The 21,219-nt window shown below is 36.9% G+C and overlaps 1 protein-coding gene across 11 annotated transcripts in view; it reads left to right on the top strand.

Moving 5' to 3' along the window:
* Positions 1–21,219, top strand: part of EVI5 (ecotropic viral integration site 5) — a 78,657-nt gene that overhangs the window by 14,670 nt on the left and 42,768 nt on the right. For 9 of the 11 annotated variants that reach the window (XM_057429185.1, XM_057429184.1, XM_057429192.1 and 6 more), the window contains 11 exons: positions 1,112–1,301; positions 4,357–4,581; positions 5,627–5,701; positions 6,451–6,576; positions 7,332–7,475; positions 8,239–8,328; positions 8,438–8,535; positions 9,977–10,037; positions 11,910–11,963; positions 14,310–14,342; positions 14,900–15,046. In XM_057429185.1, the coding sequence (XP_057285168.1) occupies positions 1,112–1,301; positions 4,357–4,581; positions 5,627–5,701; positions 6,451–6,576; positions 7,332–7,475; positions 8,239–8,328; positions 8,438–8,535; positions 9,977–10,037; positions 11,910–11,963; positions 14,310–14,342; positions 14,900–15,046 (1,243 nt within the window). The remainder of the gene's footprint in view (positions 1–1,111; positions 1,302–4,356; positions 4,582–5,626; positions 5,702–6,450; positions 6,577–7,331; positions 7,476–8,238; positions 8,329–8,437; positions 8,536–9,976; positions 10,038–11,909; positions 11,964–14,309; positions 14,343–14,899; positions 15,047–21,219) is intronic. The other 2 variants (XM_057429191.1, XM_057429188.1) reach the window with 1 other exon arrangement.

Here is a 21,219-nt window from a genome sequence, read left to right as displayed (position 1 = left end):
GTTGAGGACAAAAACCATACCTTTTTGCCCAGAATCCCTGGCCTTGGCAAGCAGCTAACAGAAAAGTCCCTTCAGCAGCTTGTCCAGCTCCTGGCATGTCTTAATGTACACCTTGCTGCCTGAGAAACCTAGAAGTTCTTATGTCTGAGCTCTGCGCTTTATTATACTGTACTATATTATTCTGTGCTACCCGCTTTTGTTGCCTGATCCTCATTCTTCAGCTCTGTGATTTTGTTTGTAAGACACCATGTTGAGTTCTGAACAGTGTCAGCAAATGTCAGGTGTTTTAAAATCATTTCAGGTTTTAGTTTTTCTGTCTGTGTTTACATTGTCAATTAAAAGCGTAATCAGGTAGACTTTCAGGAAGCTATTTTTTTTTCTCTTCTTTACTCTCTTTCTTGCAGAGCTTTGACATTTTAGTTTTTCTTAGAAAGATTTCTGTTCACTTTTTCCCAATAAATACTGGATTTTTTTGTCCTGGCCCATGGCAGGGGATTTGGATCCAGATGATCTTTAAGGTCCCTTCCAACCCAAACCATTATATAATTTGAAACTATCATTGAGGATATTTAACTATTATGTTCTCTTTGTCAGTCTGATGCACGATAGCTGTAGGGGTTTAGTTGCTGGCAAAATCAGCCCTCTTGCTGGTATGTGCGCCTCAAAACAAAACTTGTACTTGTCTTTTGGGCTTTTAATAGCTGATTGATGAATGTGTAAGAGAGAGCTGGACTTGCAATGCTTCTGTGCTTTCTCTAGTTTTATATCTTCATGTATTAAGATCTAGTTACCTGAGACTACATAACACTTGTATTAAAATCTCACTTCTTTTAGTCTTGTTGATGCAAGATACGACATTCTTAAGTGCTGCAACATGAGCTGCTTTTCTGTCTGCAGAATTACTTGAGATCTCGAGAAGAAGCGGTAACACTGACCAGTTCATTTCAAATTTAGTATAAATGAAGGTCAGAAAAACTGTTCCATGGAAACTTTGGGAGCATTCTTTGTAATGAGTCTGGGAGACTTGACTTCTAAACAATTAATAGTGTGGTCCTGTGATTAGAAGAACTTGAATTTATTTGGGTGGGGGGTTTTTGTGCTTTCTTTGCAGACTCCTGGAAACAGATAGCAAATCTTTGCGATCAGTAAATGGGTCAAGAAGAAATAGTGGATCTTCTCTTGTATCTAGTTCATCAGCTTCTAGCAATCTCAGCCATCTTGAAGAAGACTCATGGATCCTCTGGGGGAGGATTGTGAATGAATGGGAAGATGTACGGAAAAAGAAAGAAAAGCAAGTTAAGGTAGTAGTTGGACAGCTTTTTTTTGCCTTTTTTAGGTTATATTGTAAAGTGATGCAGATGTTACTGTTTTATCTTCCTGTTGGTCGTACTTTTAAAATAAATCTGTAATAGGAGCTTCCAGTTGAATTTGTTCCATCCCTAAGCCTTAGTGCTTCCTGTGTAACTGTTACCGAACTTTGGTAATGGCTTTGCCCAGGTAATGTCTTTATTAAAAACTACTGTTTACTCTGTCTTGAATACTAAAGCTTTCAGTCTACCTCTAATGAGAGGTTCCTATGAATATAGGGAAGATTTGCTTCAAGCTTCCAAAATGGAATTACTGAAAACCCGCTTGAGGGCATCTGGATGCTGTGATTGTTTTCCCACTGAGCAGCTGTCTTTTTCAAGCATTCTCATTAGAAGAGCTGACAATCCTACTGTATGAGGCTCTGAGTTCAAGCTTTTTGTGCATGCCAAGTGCGTTAACCCCAGGGATGACCTCAAGCATAAGAACACATAGTTTCTAAATTCTGAGTGGAACGAACAAACTTTGACCAGTGTGTGTCCAGTCTGGGTTAGTTGTGAGCATGTACAGCCATGGAGTTCAGTTACACTTTAAATTCAAACTAAAAAGCAGCTAGGGCATTTGAACATACCCATGTTACAGAGGCTGCAAAGTACAGCAGCGTGGGATTGTTGTTTGTAGGCAAGTCTGTTCTGCTTTGGTTCTTTATTGGCTCTAGTCTGTAGTTCTATGTGCAGAATACAAATTTCAAGGTCCTTTGAGCAGATTGAAATGTGTGCGTATGAATAGGTTGTGGGAAGGCAGAACAATGGTCTGAAGTAAAGTATCTTTTATGTGAAGCAGTTGTGAAGAGAGAACATGACTTGAGAGAGGAAACAAGGAAAAAATTAATTCAAGACTTCTAGCTTGCCCAGGGAGAAGTTTCTGGAAAGGTGTTCCCAAAATGCCAGGAGAAGGAGGCCATGTGAGCCTGGCAAGAGAAAGAAGTGAGATGGTAATATCTGGTTGGAAAGAATTCATTTGAGCTGCCTGCATTAGAACTTCTTAAAGTTTCACGATTATACTTGGTTTTACAGCTGGCCAAGTATATTTGGGGAGTATTTGACTAACTTCTAGTGAATATTTAAGTATATTGCTAGTGGCTTTTCCTTTGCTGGTTAAATAATTCTAAATATCTTCTTTGTTTTTGTTTTGTTTGTCAGAAGTCAGCCTAAACAGTGTCATTCTGCATTTACAGTGGAATACCAGAACATGCATATCTATTTCCTGACTGTGCCAGTAGGTATGACTTTAGCAGCATAGGTATCTTTTTGTCTTGGCTGTGAAAGCAGGTCTTAAGGTATTATGTATCCGTTAAGTTTTTTAAGCTTTAGACATAGGTGTATATAACTTCTTGCACAGGGGACATGCTCCATCCTGATGCCTCTTGATCCACTTCAGAACTCGCTTCCTATTTATGGAGGGATTCTGAAGGATGACTTAAGTCCTGCTTTTCAGTGTGCATAATAGCATATAGAATAGCATTGCTTTATTGGTGCTTAGCAGGTGTGTTTTCCTGCTGTTCCTTTAGGAATGTTGAAGGGATTGACACTGTTACTCTGTCAAGTAGCTGCACAGTAACTTAAAACAAGAAACCACTTGCCAATGCTTCATTACTGGTAGCCCTTGAGTTATTAGATGATCCACATTGTTGGTGCATTGATAGTGCATTGCTGACAAAACTAGAGACAGATGTGGAAAACTAACATGTGAGGGTGGTTGTCTTGGATTTAGAAATCCTTCAGGAAATAACACAGGACTTCATAGTTGTCATTGGCGAGACAGATAGTTGGAGTGGCATTTACTGGGATGGTCTGAAGACGGCTGGAGATTGTGGGATATTAGAAAATTGAGGTCAGTGGTGCAGAACTCCTACAGTAGAGTTCAAGCTTAACAAAAATAAACTTGAAAGCAAGAGTATCTTTAAAAGTTACCACTGTTGCATTAATTATTCTTGATGTTTGGCAAAGTAGGAGAAATACTTGGAACAAACAGGCCGAAGAGGAAGCTTTGCAGATAGGAGATTTTGTTCAGACTAAATACTAGTGAAAGAAAGTCTCCTTTAGGAGAGAGAATAGATAAGTTCTTAAGATACAAAAAATTATTAAAGGAACCAGCTTGTCTGGAAGAGGCCGTATTCAAGGTCAGACTGATCCTTGATGCAGAACATACCCTGAAGATGGTCTGTGAACTTTCTGAATCATGCTTTTTTGTTGTTTTCAGATCATGCAACAAGGCTACTTTGTGCTTATGCTTTCTGAAAAGACAAGTATCAGGTTCTTAGTTCTCTTAAACTGGGAAGGTCTGAATTGTGTAATACCTAGCTGATTTTTCTTTTCCAGGGAAGATGAAGGAAATTGGGTTACTTCAGTACATGTGAACTTAATGTTTTCTTGGTCTAGTGTCTCAAACTGCATTTAAATACTTTCTTAAAGGAGAACTTGCAAATACTGGCACACCAGAGAAATTAGATACAACTTGTCAAGTTTGCCAAATGAATTCTGACAGTAGTACTATGCAGTTCTTTTGTTGCAGTTGGCTGTGCTACAGGTAGTTCCAGCTCTTATCATTTACCTATCTTGGAAATAATTTTTAGTCACAGATTTCTTATTTCTCAATCACTATAAATATAATTAAGAGTATTATCTTCTGTCATCTTTTGTGAAATATAAAATTAACTGCAGTAAATTATGGCTAATGGGAGTTCTTATTTAAATTTACGTGAATATTCAGTTTTTTACGTAGCCTACTAGGGGCTTACTTTCATTAGCTAAATTTAGCCACTTGAAATGATGCAGGGTCTCCTTACTTTTGTTAGCTAACAACGTATCGTGCTAAACTATGCATATATACATACTATACCGCATACTATAAAATGCGTGATTGGTTTGTGACATGATGTAAACATTTTCTGAAGATGTGAGGAACTTTGTTGAAGTGTTTTGTTCTTAAAGCTCATGCTTATATTTTCAGGAAATATAAATAGATTTGTATACTTTTTTTGTGCTTTAGGAGCTTGTTCGAAAAGGGATACCTCATCATTTCAGAGCAATTGTTTGGCAACTCTTATGCAGTGCTCAAAGCATGCCAATTAAGGATCAGTATTCAGAGCTCTTGAAAATGACATCTCCTTGCGAGAAACTAATAAGAAGGGACATTGCTAGGACATACCCTGAACATGATTTTTTTAAGGAAAAAGACAGCCTTGGGCAGGAGGTCTTGTTCAATGTCATGAAGGTAAGTCAGTATTTCAGGCCTTCAAAATACATTAGCAAAAATGTGCACAAAAGGTTGGGGAAGAATTTGCTTTGTGTATCATGAACTTGCATCAGTTTCATGTGCTTAAGATTTTTTTTTTTTTAAAACTTGCTCTGCTTGACACTGGGAATGCTTTTAACAAATTGCATTCCACTAATTACAATTCCAGCTATTGAAAGCTATCTTTTGAGTATGTTACTTCTATAGTTAATGGCTTTACGTTATAAGAGACTTAAACTTATTAAGCTTCCATTAAAACCAAGTCACATTCTAACTGCTGATAGTATAATGGAATAAAGTGTATACTGTTAAGTAAACAGTGTTGGCCAAGACAAGAGCATTGTAAATCAGAACTATCATTCAGTTTTCAAGTGTTTCTGAACTGCAAGTGGTAGCAGCAAATGGCAGGTGCAAGCTAATGTGCAGTTGTTACAGTGCCTAAGCACAAAATGAGAATGCCACCGTGAAATTGTTTGCATTGTTTTGTCTTCATTGTACTCAAGCTTAAATTTTGAGAGACTTTAACATCATTTCAACAGAAAAGTTAGCGGGTTTCTAAATCAGAGTAACTTCCATAACTCTTAAATGAAGATGAAACATGCGTGGAGATCACTGCATTTCCTCTACCTGTAAATAAAACTGCAGCACATAATTTTTCTGATAAAACCTGTTGTTTCTTTGGTCTGTCTCCTGCTTCAAGTAGTAACCTTGTGCAGTTTGTATGCCAGCCATGTCTGTTATCTTCTGGCAAATTCCTGTAGTTGAGAAAAGCATGTATTATTTTTTTTTTTTAGGTATACCTTAGTTTTAGCATTGTAGCTATCAGAGAGCAGAGTTCATACGCCTTTGTACAGGCAAGTAGCGATTAGAATATCTAACTAAAATATTGTGCATAGAATGTCTCTCCTCACTGGATTTAAGAGAGGAAAAGTAAGTTATTAGCAAAGTAATAGCATGAACTACTATTACATTTTATTCATAATGAGGTTTAAATTGTTGCGAGTCTTTAAACTTTCTTTCCCAGGCTTATTCTTTGGTGGATCGCGAGGTTGGATACTGTCAAGGAAGCGCCTTTATAGTTGGATTACTGCTTATGCAGGTAAACACGATATTAAAAATACGTGAACCTTTAAAATCCCTGCTAGAATGCATTATTAAACATGGTGGCTTACTGGGAATTTCTAGAACAGCTTTCCTTCATCATTCTGTTACAATGGAAGTGTCAGGGACTGCTGTTCACTCTGCAAATCCCATGAGATTTATTCTCTGTGGTTCTATTTGCCAAGATACTGTCTTTGAGAATACATTTATTTCTCAGGACTAAGATAGGATTGCAGACTTCAGAGCTATTTTGGTGAATGCTGTTTCAACTGTTAACAAACTTCTCAGTTCTATTACACTGAATCTCCTCAGAGTTCTAATGGAACTTCACAGTTGATTTGATCACCTTAAAGCTGCCTTTGTATTACTCCATTTTGTTTTTGACAAAGTAAGGTGTATTATAAGAAATGTGCATATCTCCACTTCACTTTAAAAATCACTTAGTAGAACTCAGTATATACAAAACTTCATTACAGTAATTGGTTATAAATCCCTTAAAAAAAACATGCAATCAAACCCAAACCCCATTCCTTCCCTCCCCAAACAACAGTAAAAAAACCCTAAACAAACGAGCCACCACCACCTCCCCTCTCCCAAAACCAAACAACAAACCCAAACCAAAAAAATCAAACCACCCAAACCCAAAAATAACCATATACAAAACACCTTAAACCCTCCCAGGCTTACTCTGCTATATCCTTACATTTGTCTAGAGTTGTTACTGTGCTTTTTTCATTTTTACTATAGATGCCAGAAGAAGAGGCATTCTGTGTGTTTGTTAAATTAATGCAAGATTACAGACTACGAGAACTCTTTAAACCAAGCATGGCTGAACTGGGCCTTTGTATGTACCAGTTTGAATGCATGATACAGGTACATACAAAATCTATCAAACTTTCTCTTCAGTAACTCTTAATAAGGAACTTGGAAATTACAGTTAACAGTGGGCACATCTGCTGGCTAACAGGCTGTTCTGACAGTAGCTAGTGTCAGAATTTCAGGAGAAAAGGCATATGGCTGTGTGGTCTACATTTTTAATATTGGGAGACAGTGACTGGCTTTAAACACAAGCATGAGTATTTGTATTGCTACAGTTAAGCATATGAATGTCTTACTCCGTTTGGATTGAAGATTCTGAAAGTGTCATCAGAGCCAATTTATAGCTATTTTTATAGATACAAACTGGGAGATAGTCTCATACATAGAATTAAAATTGTGTTCAGACTTGGCACTTAGAACACTTCCTTCCTGGCCAGGTTTGTGGTTTGTTTCCGAACATGATGCTCGGGGTGGGATGTTAAAACACATGTCTCTGGCCGTATCCTAGATTTTTCCAGCTCTTCTCTGTAGCCCACTCTAGATGTAATTTACAGATTTACAAGCCTGTGGCTTCCTGTTATGATCAGGAGGTGTTTTTGTAATCTCTGCTTTGCAGGGTAGAAGTGCTACAGGGTATTCAATGTTGGGACTTCAGCTGTGTAGTTCTTGGTAATGATGAGTCCTGTCTTTCCTAGTCCTCTGTTACTAAGATGCTGTCTATACTAAATATCAATTATTCAAAATCTCTCAAAACCATGGACACAACAAAACTCCCAGCAAAAGCTTAACATATATTCTTTTTCTTCTAGGAGCATCTTCCAGAGCTTTATGTGCACTTTCAGTCTCAGAGTTTCCACACTTCTATGTATGCATCGTCATGGTTTTTAACTATATTCCTTACAACTTTTCCACTACCAATTGCAACAAGAGTATTTGATATCTTTATGTCTGAGGTAACTACTCAATCCTCATATGCTCTATTTCAAGGGTAGCTGTCAAAACAGCTACTTTTTTTAGGTAGTGGTGTAAATCCCGCTATTGTGTGCAAATCTCACATAGTCCTGCTTTTAGTTTTTATGCTTATCAGATTATTTTGTAGGGGAAGATGTCTGTGTATGTAGTCTGTCAAGGAGGAGCAGCTAAGTCTTTGAATGTAGATACTGTATGTAATTCTTCTCTAAGCCTGTTGAAGAGTTACTATATCTGTCAGTTCTGGATGCAGTAGCATTGCATCCAATGGGGACCTCAGTTTCTCAGCATTATAGAAACTTTGGGATGGAAAGTGATGCAGCTTTCAAGCCAAATTGAAGTTCCTTGAGATTATACAGGCCAAGGTGAGGGAGCGTTGTTATCTGTTACTGTCCAGATGATGTACAGTAGCAGAAGAAACTCATGGAATTATTCAGTCACCTAAGTTGTGTTTAGCAACGGAGCTTTGTGTGGTTGTAACTGGGAACAAACCGAAGTTTATGGTCCATTTATGCTTTTTCTCTGCAATCATCGTTTAGAAAATACTAAGTCAAAGGTGACTCCGCTTACACTTTAGAATGTACAAGACAGTGTGTATGGGCAAGACATTCCCTTTTATCTGTTTAACTACATTGTACCCTTTTGTTTGAGAAACTGGATGAGATTGGTGACATTAGTGAACAGTAGAATTGTTCTGTACTGTTGACGATGCCATGAATAACTACTGGATATTTCTTCTGTTTTCAGGGTTTAGAGATAGTATTTCGAGTAGGTTTAGCAGTACTTCAGATGAATCAAGCAGAGTTACTGCAACTTGACATGGAAGGAATGTTACAGGTAAATTAAAGTTATAACAATTGCTAGAGATGTCTGAAATGTGTAATGTGAGTGTGTATTTCCTCCCAGCTATTAATTTTATGTTATCTTGTGCTCTGATTCCTTTTAGCACTTTCAAAAGGTCATTCCACATCAGTTTGACAGCGGTCCAGACAAATTAATCCAAGCATCTTACCAAGTCAAATACAATGCAAAAAAGATGAAAAAGTAGGTATAACGTTTTGAGAAATGGATTATACTGTTGCTAAGAACTGTTGTTTATCTTTAAGCAACAGTTTAAACTTGACCAGTAATGTAATAGTTATTCACTATTTCATTTTGAATTTGCCATCTTTAAATTTTTTGGTGTGTGATAATATAATAAGTTAAAACCGAAGTTCTGTCTGCAAGAAAATTCTTCTAAAGCAGTATTTGCTTTTTTTCTTATATATAATAGTTATATCACATTTATAAAGTAACCTAAAAAGCTTTTTAAGAAACCTGCAAGTTATGGGAAGTTACAGCACTTCTGTGAATATGATATGAATAGAAAAAACTCGGGGGCATGGGGGTGTGTGAGTGTGGTTTTTTTGGGGTGAGGATGGTTTGAGTTGTTTTTTTTTTTTTTTGAAGATGAAGTAGGGAAAGGAGGTTAAACTTTAAGATCTAGCCTAAATTCTTAAGACTTGTGTTCTTAGGAACTGAAAAAGTATTCACAGCGCTGAAGAGCATGTGTATGGTCGTGCTGTTTAAAATATAAATAGATGAAACTTTGTAATACTATTGATAATTGTAAAACAACTTTCATTTGGGGTTTGAAATCCTGAGGGTAATACTAATTTTTTAAGGTTAGTTGCATGTCTTCTCTTTCCGGCCTTTGGTAAACTATGTTTTGATAAGACAAGCTGCACGTACTGTGCTTTTCCAGGATTAAGTTTGGCAATTCTCCAGTTGGTTGTAATTTATTGTACAGTTACTGTTCTTGCACTGCAGATTGTGCTGGGGTCTTTTGAGTTGAATTTGCCAGTCCTTCTGTCAGCGACCTATGATCGGTGCTGTAGAGTGAGCAGTCTTCTCTAAAACAGATCTAGTAACAAAGCTTTCAGGGAAAACACTTTCTCTGAAAGTCCATAGAAGTGTATAGAGTTGAAGATCCTACCATTCCAGACTAAACTTCCTTGGTTGCCCTCTGTAGAGGCATTGTTGACCTCAGTTTATTTTTTCTTGTTGCTACCTTTTTCAGCTTGGACAATTTTGTAGTTTGCTGGAGAGGGGCCAAAATTATTTTACATGTTTAAGATACTTATCTCAAATATCTTGGCATCTTCTTGTCTTCAGTACTTTCCAAGCTGTTTTCTTTGGCAGAATCTATTGAATTGATTATTGTATTGTTACACTGAGTGTTTTTTACAGAGTAGCTCCAAGTCATTGCCGCTATAAATGTATGAGAAGCACCTGCACTTCAGAGTGCCCATTCAGGGTCTGTTCATACCTACAGTCTTTAAGTCTAATGTCCAGACTGAATATTTACAGAGTGCATTTCAAATGGCCACTTAGAGGAAATATCAGTAATCTGTATCTCTGTTCTACTCTTGTTTGTTTGGTATCATACCAACAAGTAAGTTATCCACACTATTTCTAATCATAATTTACTGTTTCTAATTTTTAGGTTAGAAAAGGAATACACTACAATAAAGACAAAAGAAATGGAAGAGCAAGTTGAAATTAAAGTAAGAGAGCCTCAACAAATTTAGTTATGGATCAGTTAAATTCCTAGATGTGGACTTATATATCTGATCGGTATGTGTGGCAGCACATGTAATTGAGGTCTCCAGATTCTTTCAACACTTGTGTCTGGGGTGTCTGTTCAGAAAGGACACTCAGAGTGAAATTACTGAGACTTCTGGCAGACATTTAAAGAGGTATCTTTGATGAAGATCTGCTGTATTCATTTTTTCATTATTTTCTGCTGACTAAATCTTGGTTACAGATGGCCTCATTTATCAGTGGTTCCAAATATGCTGGTTTAGGTGTAGGTGTACCACACAGGAGGTTTTTAAAACATAAGAGAGAGTTTTATTTTGAGATCTTGATTTTTTATTTTTTTTTTTCCTTACACATTGGACCCAAGGCTGTGTTTTCTGTCTGCAGTCATCTTTTCTTTTGGAGCTTCTGCAATTGATACATCATGTGGGGAAAAAAAACACCCTGTGGGTGAAGTTTATTTCCCTTCTATGAACTGACCTACTTCCTGTATGTACTTAATCACTGCATCTTTTTGCCTTTGTGTTATAAACACGTATTTGCCACTTTCACCCCTTTTTTATCACTTTTTTTTTATTCACAGCATGGTGTTTGGTCTGGATTTCCTTCCTTGTGTCATGTTTTTAGCCAGTTCCATGAGAAAAGGCAGTGGGAGAAATGATAGTCAAGTGCAGTATATAAAGCTTAGTGGAGAGAGAGAGGTACAGGTTACTTCTTCCTGACCACTGCTAGTCATTTTGCCTTTCAGTATCACTTTCTGAGGCATGGGTTCACAATTCAGTGGCATGTACCTGAAAGCACAAAGGTGTTCCAAGCTTTTTCAGGCAGTTACTGTTGTAACAGGCACAGAGGCAGTTGGCAGCTTTAGGATCTGGTAATGGCATCTGAAATAGATTTGCAGGACTCAAATGATGGCCCTCTGCAGAACAGGACAGAATAATACCATTTGAAAGACAACTTTAACTCTAGATTCTAATCTTTTAACTTACTTCAAATCCTTCCTTGTTTCCCCCAATCTCAAAACCAAAAAAACCCTACCCAAACAAAACCAAAACCCAGCCAACCAAACCCAGCAACCCAAAGCTGTCTGTTTCTAGGCCCTTCTTTGGGACCTTATACAAATCATTCACTGTCTTCTGCTAAGATCTGCTGTGTTAGTGAGATGGCAAAACAAGCACGTTGAGTCTGTGTTTTAGCCTGGCAGGGTAAAGTATTACTGAACTGATATCCATGGTTATTCTTAGGGATACATACGGATCTTTTCTATGTGAACGCTGACTGCTAAAATTTAGAGGAAATGCACCAGTAAAATGTGCATTCAGTACAATTCTTACTTCTGGGGTATCTGAGGTAAATCATTCTCAGAATAACCTTACAGATGAAAATAAATACTATGATACAAATTAGCATAAATCTTTGAGAAGAAAAGGAAGGAAACCTTGTAGCTGTCTCATTAGCCTGTTCTAGTGCAGGGAGGGCACTTCAATGTTCCTCACCCGTAACAAGCATGTCTGGCTCTGTTTAGGAAGAGAAGGCTGTCCAGTCTGATGCGCGGTTAAGCTCTATGGTTAACCTGCAGACATGCTACTTTCATCCAATATGACACAGATGCTTTTGTGTAACACAAGACTTGATCTCACCTCTGCTATATCAAGCTGTTTAAACTCATCTTTTGAGTTAGTACATCATATAGAAAGGTGTTAGAAAGGTCATTATTTTTGTATTTATATTAATTTTCATAGATGTGGTGTGATAAAAATGGTTTTAGCTTGCTTGGTTTTTATCAGACTTTCAGTTCATAACTTGAGAAATATAGTTCTGAACCATTTACCTTCCAGAGGCTACGAACTGAAAATAGACTCTTGAAGCAGCGCATTGAAACACTAGAAAAAGTAAGTATGTTGGTAATTATATTGGACCTGTGTTAATTTATACTTAAATTCATGGCCATTTTATTATATGAAATGGAAATCTCAGAATTTACTGTTTTCTGCTAACCTATGGTGTTTACTAATGGTGCTTAGCCAAATACCATGGCAATAATGAAACAGTTAGGGTCAGTGCTTGTAAATGTGTGCAGTTGTTAAGTCTGACTCTTACTGAATATGAAATCAAACATTTTGACATATCCAACTTCTGTTGTACTGTTTTCTTTCTGAATTAGAAGCATCTGTTTAAAGTCCAGAAGACTACATGAAGTAGTGGACTGCTTGGGTGGAAAAGAGGTTATTGCGAGAGAATCCTCAATTTTGACCTTGCTGGGTGTTTTTACATAGGAGCAAAATGACAGACCTACCAAAGACCAGACATGGAGATGAAAGCAGATTACTTCATCGCTAGCAAATACAGCAACAGAGGGGTGGTGTTGCAGCATTCATATTCAGTACAGAAAATCTGCTGCTATGAAATTGTTTTATGTAGTTTTGAATTTTTGTAGCAATTCTGGGTACAGTGTGGGGAGAATATTTTTTATTTCACACAGATTCAGTCTGGAGCAGAGTTTTGTTAGGCTTCTTTGTAACTGGATATGACTTTAAAAGTATGCATGATAACTGGTATTCCTACATTGCCAGCATGAAGGCATTGTTCCCCAGTGGCCTCTCCTATATTCTGGTATCATGCTTCTTGTGACAGATTGCATCTGAGCTGGCCTGCTCTAGAATGAGAACATTCTTGTCCATCTTAACCAGGAATAGCAACTGTCTTTCATCAAATGAAATGGAATGTTGTGAGTTGCTAACAGTGGTTTGTGTTTCACAGGGAAGAAAATGGTAGAGGTTCAATTTAGAGTGACATAACCAAAAGATGTCACTTCTGCTGTTAAATCCACTACAATTTCTTGGAAAATCAGTCAACGTATGGCAAATTCTCCTTAGTTGATTTCTGAATTTTTAGTGTGGGGAAAATGCACGTAATGAGAACATATGGAAGACGTGACCAGAAATGCAATTTTATAAACATATTTGTTTCTATTGAAGTGCTGATAAAATTAACTGAAAAGTGCAAACTCTTAAGGAGTTTGAAGCTGTAGCAAATCACTTCAATGCTCCTCACAAATCTATAATCTAAATATCCCTGTTATACACTTAACTTGCAGAGGTTTGAAATCAGAGGGGCTTTTAATTAGGAAGTCCATGATGAACTGCCAGACACTAGTGCTGTTGCAAGTTCTGTACTAAAAATTTCAGAACTCATTTTAAGTGTTCCATTCTGACTGGAATTGGAACATTTCAGAATGGGAAAGTCTTATCTGTCAATAAGAATTTATGATGTTTGCTCTCATCACAGCATCTGAAAAGCACATCATAAATTGTAAACACACCCATTCAGCTCTTCTGTTGGAAACTTATTTTTATTATAAAATATATTTTTCCTCATCCTAACCTGTCTGATTCAGTTGTGATTTCCTAAATGTACCTTAATCAGAAATGTCTTGCCTTAACTTCTAAGTATTGGCTCTTATCAACCAGTTTGAACTTTAATTTTAATAAAAGTTCCAAGGATGAAGATGATCTGTGAATAGATGTGTTCTGTTGTAGAATATGCAAAAACTGAGTGCTTTCAAGGGTGATAGGGTAGAAATTAATGAAATGTGCAACTCGGGGGGGGGGGGGGGGGGGGATGATAATGTAGTGCTTGTCAGCATGCATCAATGCAAATTTCTTTCTTGAAAAATTTTGGCAAGGAAAGAGAATCTATTAACTACTCTACCGAGTTCAGTAAACCAAAATATTAGCTGTCATAGTTCAGATTTTTTACTTGTGTCTGTCAATTTGCACTGTTTAACTTTCCTGCTTCATCTATTTGGGAGCTTTAGTTCTGCATGAATGCCTCAGTGCTTAGTGGAGATTCCTCTGTGCTCAAATTGTGCCTTCCTTTCACATTGTGGGCAGACCATAGACCCTACCTTGCATCTAGCTCCTAGATCATATCAGATACTGTATGTGTAACTTCTGTTAATTGGGATGCCAGCCAGTTGGATCTAAGTACTCAGTCTCCTGTAGGTGAATTTGCGGTGTTACAGAAATCTGGCTCTGAGAACTTCTTGTAAGCAGGGACTGTATTAAAGCTATTGCAGAAAAGGCTGCTTCCTTTCAAGCTTAAAAGAGTTTGTACAGAAAATGGGTAGAATTTGGGCATTTTCTTTTTCTCAGCTCTTGTCCTTTTTGCCACTATTATCACCCCTTTGTTTTTTGATTTTTCTTTTCCTTATTCCTATCTGAATTTTTCCTTTGTAGGAAAGTGCTTCCTTGGCAGATAGATTGATACAGGTATAGTCTTTTAGTCTTTTACTGTATGACTCTCTTCCTACTCTCAAAAAACCCCAAATTGCTTTGATGCATGCATATTTGCATGCTGTACTCTATGCCTGCTTTGCTGATTTGGAATAAATATAGAGCTAATCTCTTGCTAGAAACTTGTTTAATATTGTTTACTAAAAATATATAAACCCAATACCTGCACATAGTAATAATTTTCCTAACCTAATGTAATTTTTTTATACAAATTCCTGTGAGAAGTGGATTCTCTGACACTGTATTAACACTTGAATATTGCAAACTTAAATCTGTGCATGTGCAACTGAGTAACATTGCATGAAAGGAGCTTTATCGAATGCAAGTACACAATTGTGCTTGCTAAACAAATGCTGAACTTTGTAATGAAGTAGTAAAGCAGCTGTTTAGTACTACTTTGTCCTAAAATTTCTACCAATTGTACTCCATGCTGTTTGCAAAAGCAATCTGATGAAATAAGCAGCTAAGCATCACAAAGGCAGTCTGTCTTGGATTTGTCCTCAATTGCTTAAAAAAATAAATTATGTCCTAAGGGACAAGTGACAAGGGCCCAGGAGGCTGAGGAAAACTACCTTGTAAAACGGGAGCTGGCCACCATCAAACAGCAGAGTGATGAGGCCATTACTAAACTGGAGCAAGCTGAGAATACCATCAGGGAGCTCCAGCAGCAGCAACAATGGGTAAGGAGCCTGGCAGCACATCATCTCATCTTTTTCACTCGTGTTTATTTTCACTCATCATTACATGGTCTCTGTGCTGTCCTTGTAAATGCTTGTTCATTGTGATTTGCATTCTTAAAATTACACAAATTGGACTAAGTGATATTTTGGTCTTTTTCTTACTGATAGATGAGATGCATAACCCTGGGTAGATGTAAGTTACTAATTTAAAGTGATGACAACAAAAAAACCCACAACAAAACACCAAGCTGAAACCTCAATAACAACAAAAACCCCACCCAAAAATACACCGTCACCAAAAAAAATACTAACAACCCACACCTAAAGCCTTTGGTAGCTCCTAATGCTAAAAATCTAGCCATTGCAAATTGTGTCACTCTGACTACTCAAATTTGAGAATTGATTCATAATGCTTTTATGTAGCTTCTCATTTAAGTCGGTCTCCTCCATGTTTCTTCTGTGTACCTGCATTTTTTTTCCTAGCATGCATAAAGTAGTTGCTTGCAGAAGTAGAAGGGTATTGTCCCTGAGTTTGGAACTACGGGACTTCATGAAAAGGTGTCGGTTTATGTGCAGATAAAGCAGGAAAATGACCTTTAGCAGCTCTTAGTTCTTCTGTGTTTGTATGTACTATGTGTTCTAGGTAGTATAATATGCAAGGCTTCAGGCTGTTACTATGAGACTGAAGTTGACTGCCTCTAAGCCACTTCTAAAGTGCTCTGTATCTTCTCTTAGCAGGGCAGGGGGGAACAGCAATTTTGTCAATCTTCACTTACTGAATAAAACGTGCACTAGCAATGTTCATGTGAATATGCTCATACTGGTTTAAGTGGTGTCCAAGTACTTGTCTGAAGCCCTGGGCATTTTAAGTGTAAGGAATACAAGTTTTTAGAGCTCAGCATGCTGCAGCTGCTTACCAGATCCCTGGTATCTCATCTGGGAAGGTAGAGGTGAGATTTACTGTTAGATTGAAAAGAAATCATAACTTACATGCAAGATTATAGAAATAGCTTGTTGTATCTGTTTAATGCGTTTTGGTGTAAAAACAGTACATCTTCTAGATGCAAGGAGTTATTGATGAGCTGTTACTCTATAATGTGTAATGCTGCTTTAACTTTAGCAATTTCTTCAGAGAAAGAACATGAAATTATAACTGGGAAAATGCTAGATGTTCTAGCAATGATTTACAGAACTTTAGGTATTTTGTAAACTGTTGTGAAATAAAATAAGAAGTGCTTGTAGACTGGGTAGCCAGGTGTTTATTGTCTGATTATAGTAGTACACATGCTTTTGGAATGTGTTTTTGGAAGCATCCATGTTACTTATCCGTACAGAATTAAAAGTTAAGAGACTAAAATGCTAAATTTATCTATTAGTTAATTGATGGCTAATACAACTTTCAAAGCTAATGCTCTTAATTATGCTGTGGACCTTACTAAGTAGCAGTGATGGGGAAGCTTGGTAGGTTGGCTAGGCATGGGAGCTGGTCCTAAGCAGCTATAGATAACCAGATTGTGGAACTGGCTGGATTTGAGCTGTGAGGGCAGCAGACTGGGCAGGTTCTGCAGGAGTAGAGAGTAAGTAAAATGTGAGCATTGTTTTCCCTCTCTTAAATGTGAACATGACTATAGGAAATAGTCTTGACTGTGGGTGGAACTGAGGCTGTAAATCCACATGGTTATAAAGGGATCTGTGCCTAGGAGATGACTAATTTTGAAGAATAAGGAATAGTATTTTGGTTTTGAGAGCCATCTGGATTAACATAAACAACATGATGAAAGTGTGAAGATGGTTTCAGTTAGCACTTCCCCAGACTCTGCTGCACTACTAACAGTTGTCATTGAAGAGGCTTTTAACTGTGTGTCTCGAGGCATGGAAACGGGAGCAACCGCTGTAAACAGCTGCGTACGCGTAGGATACCACCTAGTGGAAATCCATGAATTTGTTTCGAATTTTGGCATTGCATTAGAGTACGCAGATGAATGAATCTCTTTGCTGCTTCCGAGTGCCAGCAGCTTTTTTTGCTCTTGGCAATACTTCCTCAGTTTTATTGTACAAATACTTGCTTTAATATTTTTTCCCTCCAATTATTTGTTTTGTTTGATTAGCAAAAATGATTGCACTTAAAAAATGAACTGTGTAGTTTATGTCCAATTAATGGTACAGCATCTATCCTACATATTATCTACATCTTTTCCAATCTGGAGTTATCTGTTTCAGCACGATAGAAACTATAAAGCTTGGCTTTGAATTTCTGAATAGGAATGTGTGAAAAGAACTGCCTAAGGATACCTGCGGCTGCTTTTTCTGAACGCTATGCGATTAAAAAAAATCCCAAACCAACAACCGAAAATCTCCACAACCCCAAATCAACTCACTGTTACGTTTAAATCATGAGGCAGGAGACATAGGATTAGGGGTTTTGTTTTGTTGACAGCAAAAATATTCTCTAAACCATAGCATGTCTAAGAAAACTAACCCATCCTTTGTAAAAAGGTTATACATTTGTATTTAAATATGATCTAGGGTTTATTCTGTCCTGAGATTTGAGAGCACTCCTGCTATATGAGATTTGATAGAGATTTTGATTATACAGGTTGGATGGCTTAAAGGTAAGTATGGAAAGTGCTTATAGGATATGTGTATATAAAGAAGCAGCACTTATTCGTAAGGCTGAATACAGAGATGGGTAGAGGAATATTCTTCTCACTCAAGTCCAACAGCAGAAGCCCAAATTACATGCAACTTGAATTTTTCCTGTGCTGCAATATATGTAGGGAGTTTTTAGTTGAACCAGAGTGACTTTATTATGATGTGATGAGTCTACAAATTTCTTATCATTGCTTCTTAGTGAAAGGAAGGGAAGTTCTGCTATCGTACTTCTTCCAGACAACCTGAAAATAGTACCAATGAATATACAATATATCACATGTTAAAGTGTAATCAAATGTATTCTACATGTTTCTGAATGTATTTAAGGTGATTTGGAGGGCAGGAAAGGAAGCAGAAGTTAGTAATGCTTAGGATAGAGACTTCACACTTAATTTTACTTTGGATGCTAACTTTTAGATCTTACACTTACAGCATTGCTTTTTACTAAGCTTTTTAAAACCAGTGTAATTAAAAATTTTTAATTTTTAAATCTAAAACCTTGAAACTTTTAAAAACAGTTTTTTAAAACCTGTACAATTTTTTTATATTGATAGCTAGGAAAAAAATACTTGTAAAGGTAGAAATATTCTGAAATGCTCTTGGAGTTCAGTGCTTCAGCTATCTCAATATTTCCCAGAATGGTTTTGAAGAGAATGGTACTAATCTGTCTTTATATTCTTTAAATATAGAAACTTGCCAAAGGCTTCTTGATGTGGTGGGTAGCCAGAAGATTAAGAGGAGGGAGATCTCTTCTTCATACTTATAGTAAATCAAGAACTGCATAGAGGAAATTGTACCTGACTTCAACAGAATACAGGAAGTTTTCTTTTAAGGCATTCAAGAGTGATGGTATTTAAGAGTTAGGGGTGAGCATAATAAGCCTGTTTAAACTTGCTCCTAATAATTACACGCTGAAGTTTTTCTCTCCTTTTTCTGCTGTTGCTCCTAAATGAAAAAGATGGCTTCTGCTGGATGTATAAAAATGAGTTCTGCCAATTAAATACACCTCTAGAACACAGATCTCAACCTTTCTCAATGTTACTCTAATTTTCAATGATTACCTAGCTCATCAGTCTGCATGCTTGAAAATCGAATGTGAGAAATGAGAGTTCAAGCTAAGTTGCTTCACATCTTATTTTTAAATAGGCTCTTCAAGTGTGTTATGTGAAGATAGAATTTTAATTGACTAAACATTCAGATGGAAGCATATGTATTTTGCAAGGTCATTTATAGCCATGAATCTAGTCAGTGTTGCAGCAACTCCATAATGCATAGCTTGTTTTCAGGAACTCATGCTAAAGTGACTTATATTAATTGAGAGCATAATAATAAAGTAATGTGTGCTTGTAAATGAGTGCTGCAAGCTTATGGAAGCTTTGCTTTTTTGTATAACATAGGTTCTTTTACGTTATGTTCTGTTTTGCAACCAAAAAGCACAAAATAAAACTACTGTATTTAGTAAAGTACTACAGTTAGCACTTACCTGTGCAAAGAAAGTTAGCTGGGCAGCTGCTGAACCATCTGTTAGTTGCCCTTCAGTGTAGGAAAAGCATTCTGTAACTTTGTGTAATCTATCATCAGCCAAAATATTATTAGGAATGGTTATGCCAGCTTCAGAGATGTTACTAAGATTTTTAAGCAGTGTTGGGGGAAAATAAAAACAGTTCTGTGAAGCCAAGCAAGGGCTTGTTTCTTTCAGAAGTAGATAGCTGTAGAACTATATTGGAGTGCTTTATGTAACAGACATCTTTTCAACACAGCCAAGGCAAACAGCGTTGCTCTGGTTAAAATATTTGGCTTCTGCCTGGAAATCTGGATTGACATTGTGGATTTTGTCAAACATTTTACGGCTTAAGGAAAATATCTAAAAGCAGTTCTTTTGCTAAGGAAGTTGGTCTTTAGTTATCAAACAGTCTTTTGACTAAGAACTTGTTACCTTTATATATACTAAATTGCTAAAATTTTGTGTTTGGAAGTAGTAAAACATCACAACTTATAACTTTGAGTATTTTGAATTTTTTTTTTTTAAATCTGTTTTGATCGTGGATATATTTTTTTTCTTGGGGGGGGGGGAGGGTACCAGTCTATCAAGACTTGATTTAAAGTTTGTTGTGGCTAGATAAGTACTCCTAGTGTATTCCTTAGGCAGGTGAAATCTAAAGACCAATTTAAAGAAGTAATGACTTGTGCCTAAAACTGGACGAGTAACTTTTCTTATACTTTTCATTACTTACGATTTGACAAATATCAGTTAATTTTTTTTAGTCCAAAATTATTTGGAATAAACTTGCATCCCGGTTTTGCAACAATATTTATTCAGCTCTTCAAATCTCCTGTTTTCTCTCTGTTTCCTGGGAAGTACAAGAGGACTTCTTACCTGAGGGAAGAACACTGCATGCATTCTTGTTCCATAAGCAGAATCTGGAACAAGAAAGATAGGGTACATTTAGGTTGCTGTGTCTATCATCTGATGAAGCTCTACCAACAGCCAGGGAATAAGAAAGATTATGTGAAGCAATTGTGGAAATGCATCAGCATTGTCCACCCATCCTCTCTTACACTCAAATCAGGCCTACCTCCACTGCTTGCCGAGGCAAAGAGAATATGTGAATTAAAAAGAAGTGGGATTAAATTAGTCTTGCATAAGGAAAAACTAATATTAAATACACTGATCTTTTTACTCTGTTCAACTGCACAGTTAAGTAGAATGAGCAGTTAAATGGATAGTCTTAATGACACTAAAGACTACCTCTGTGAGCTATTTCTGCCTTTTAATGCTTTGTATAAATCCCCTCTGTTATAGTTCCCTGTAGGCATATATATACATAACAATACAACAAATTGTAACACTAACATTAGTGTAGGTTTTGGATTTTGGTTCTACTGAGTCATGATGAAAGGGTTAGGTGGTGTGCAGAAGTACAAAAACAAAACCCAGTTCCTTGACCATGTAGTTACATGCTGTAAATCCTTGTTTTGTCCTGTTTGCCTTTGGCTTGTGCATTAAAGGTCAAGGTATGTCATACCCTAACAGAAGCATACAGGATTGAAGACTCTTCTGTTAATCTTGTCAACTGTTTCTAGATGCAGAAAACTAAATTGTTTGATGCAAACAAAATAAATAGTTGTATCTTCAGTATAACAGCTGCTCTATGGATTTTAAAGTTGCATTGTTAATTGAATAAAACTTACATCTGTGAACCCTAGTATATATTCTTCACAGTGTATTTAACGGCACCAAAGATGTACTAAAAATTTCCCTTTAATTTTCAGAGTACCTATGCATACACTACCTAGGCATCTGTGCTTTGGGGATTTCAATGTAAATGCTGCTGTAGGATGGCATGGTCTGACAATCTGTGGTGAATCTCAAGTCATTTTAAAGTGACACAGGGAAGAAAGAAAACAATTTGTTTCTTCAGTCAGTAGTTAAAAAGAGCACGTGGGGCTTTTGAATGTAAATGCTTAATACAACTTCAGTTGGATCCATCTATCGAAAGATGCAATTTCATGAAATTTTG

Source organism: Pezoporus wallicus, unplaced genomic scaffold (genome assembly GCF_028554395.1).
Source record: "Pezoporus wallicus isolate ANWC-B61680 ecotype Strahan unplaced genomic scaffold, APGP_CSIRO_Pwel_v1 contig_593, whole genome shotgun sequence".
Classification (NCBI taxonomy): domain Eukaryota; kingdom Metazoa; phylum Chordata; class Aves; order Psittaciformes; family Psittacidae; genus Pezoporus; species Pezoporus wallicus.
The sequence above is the reverse complement of the archived record's forward strand: the minus strand, read 5'-3'. Positions and strand labels throughout refer to the sequence as shown.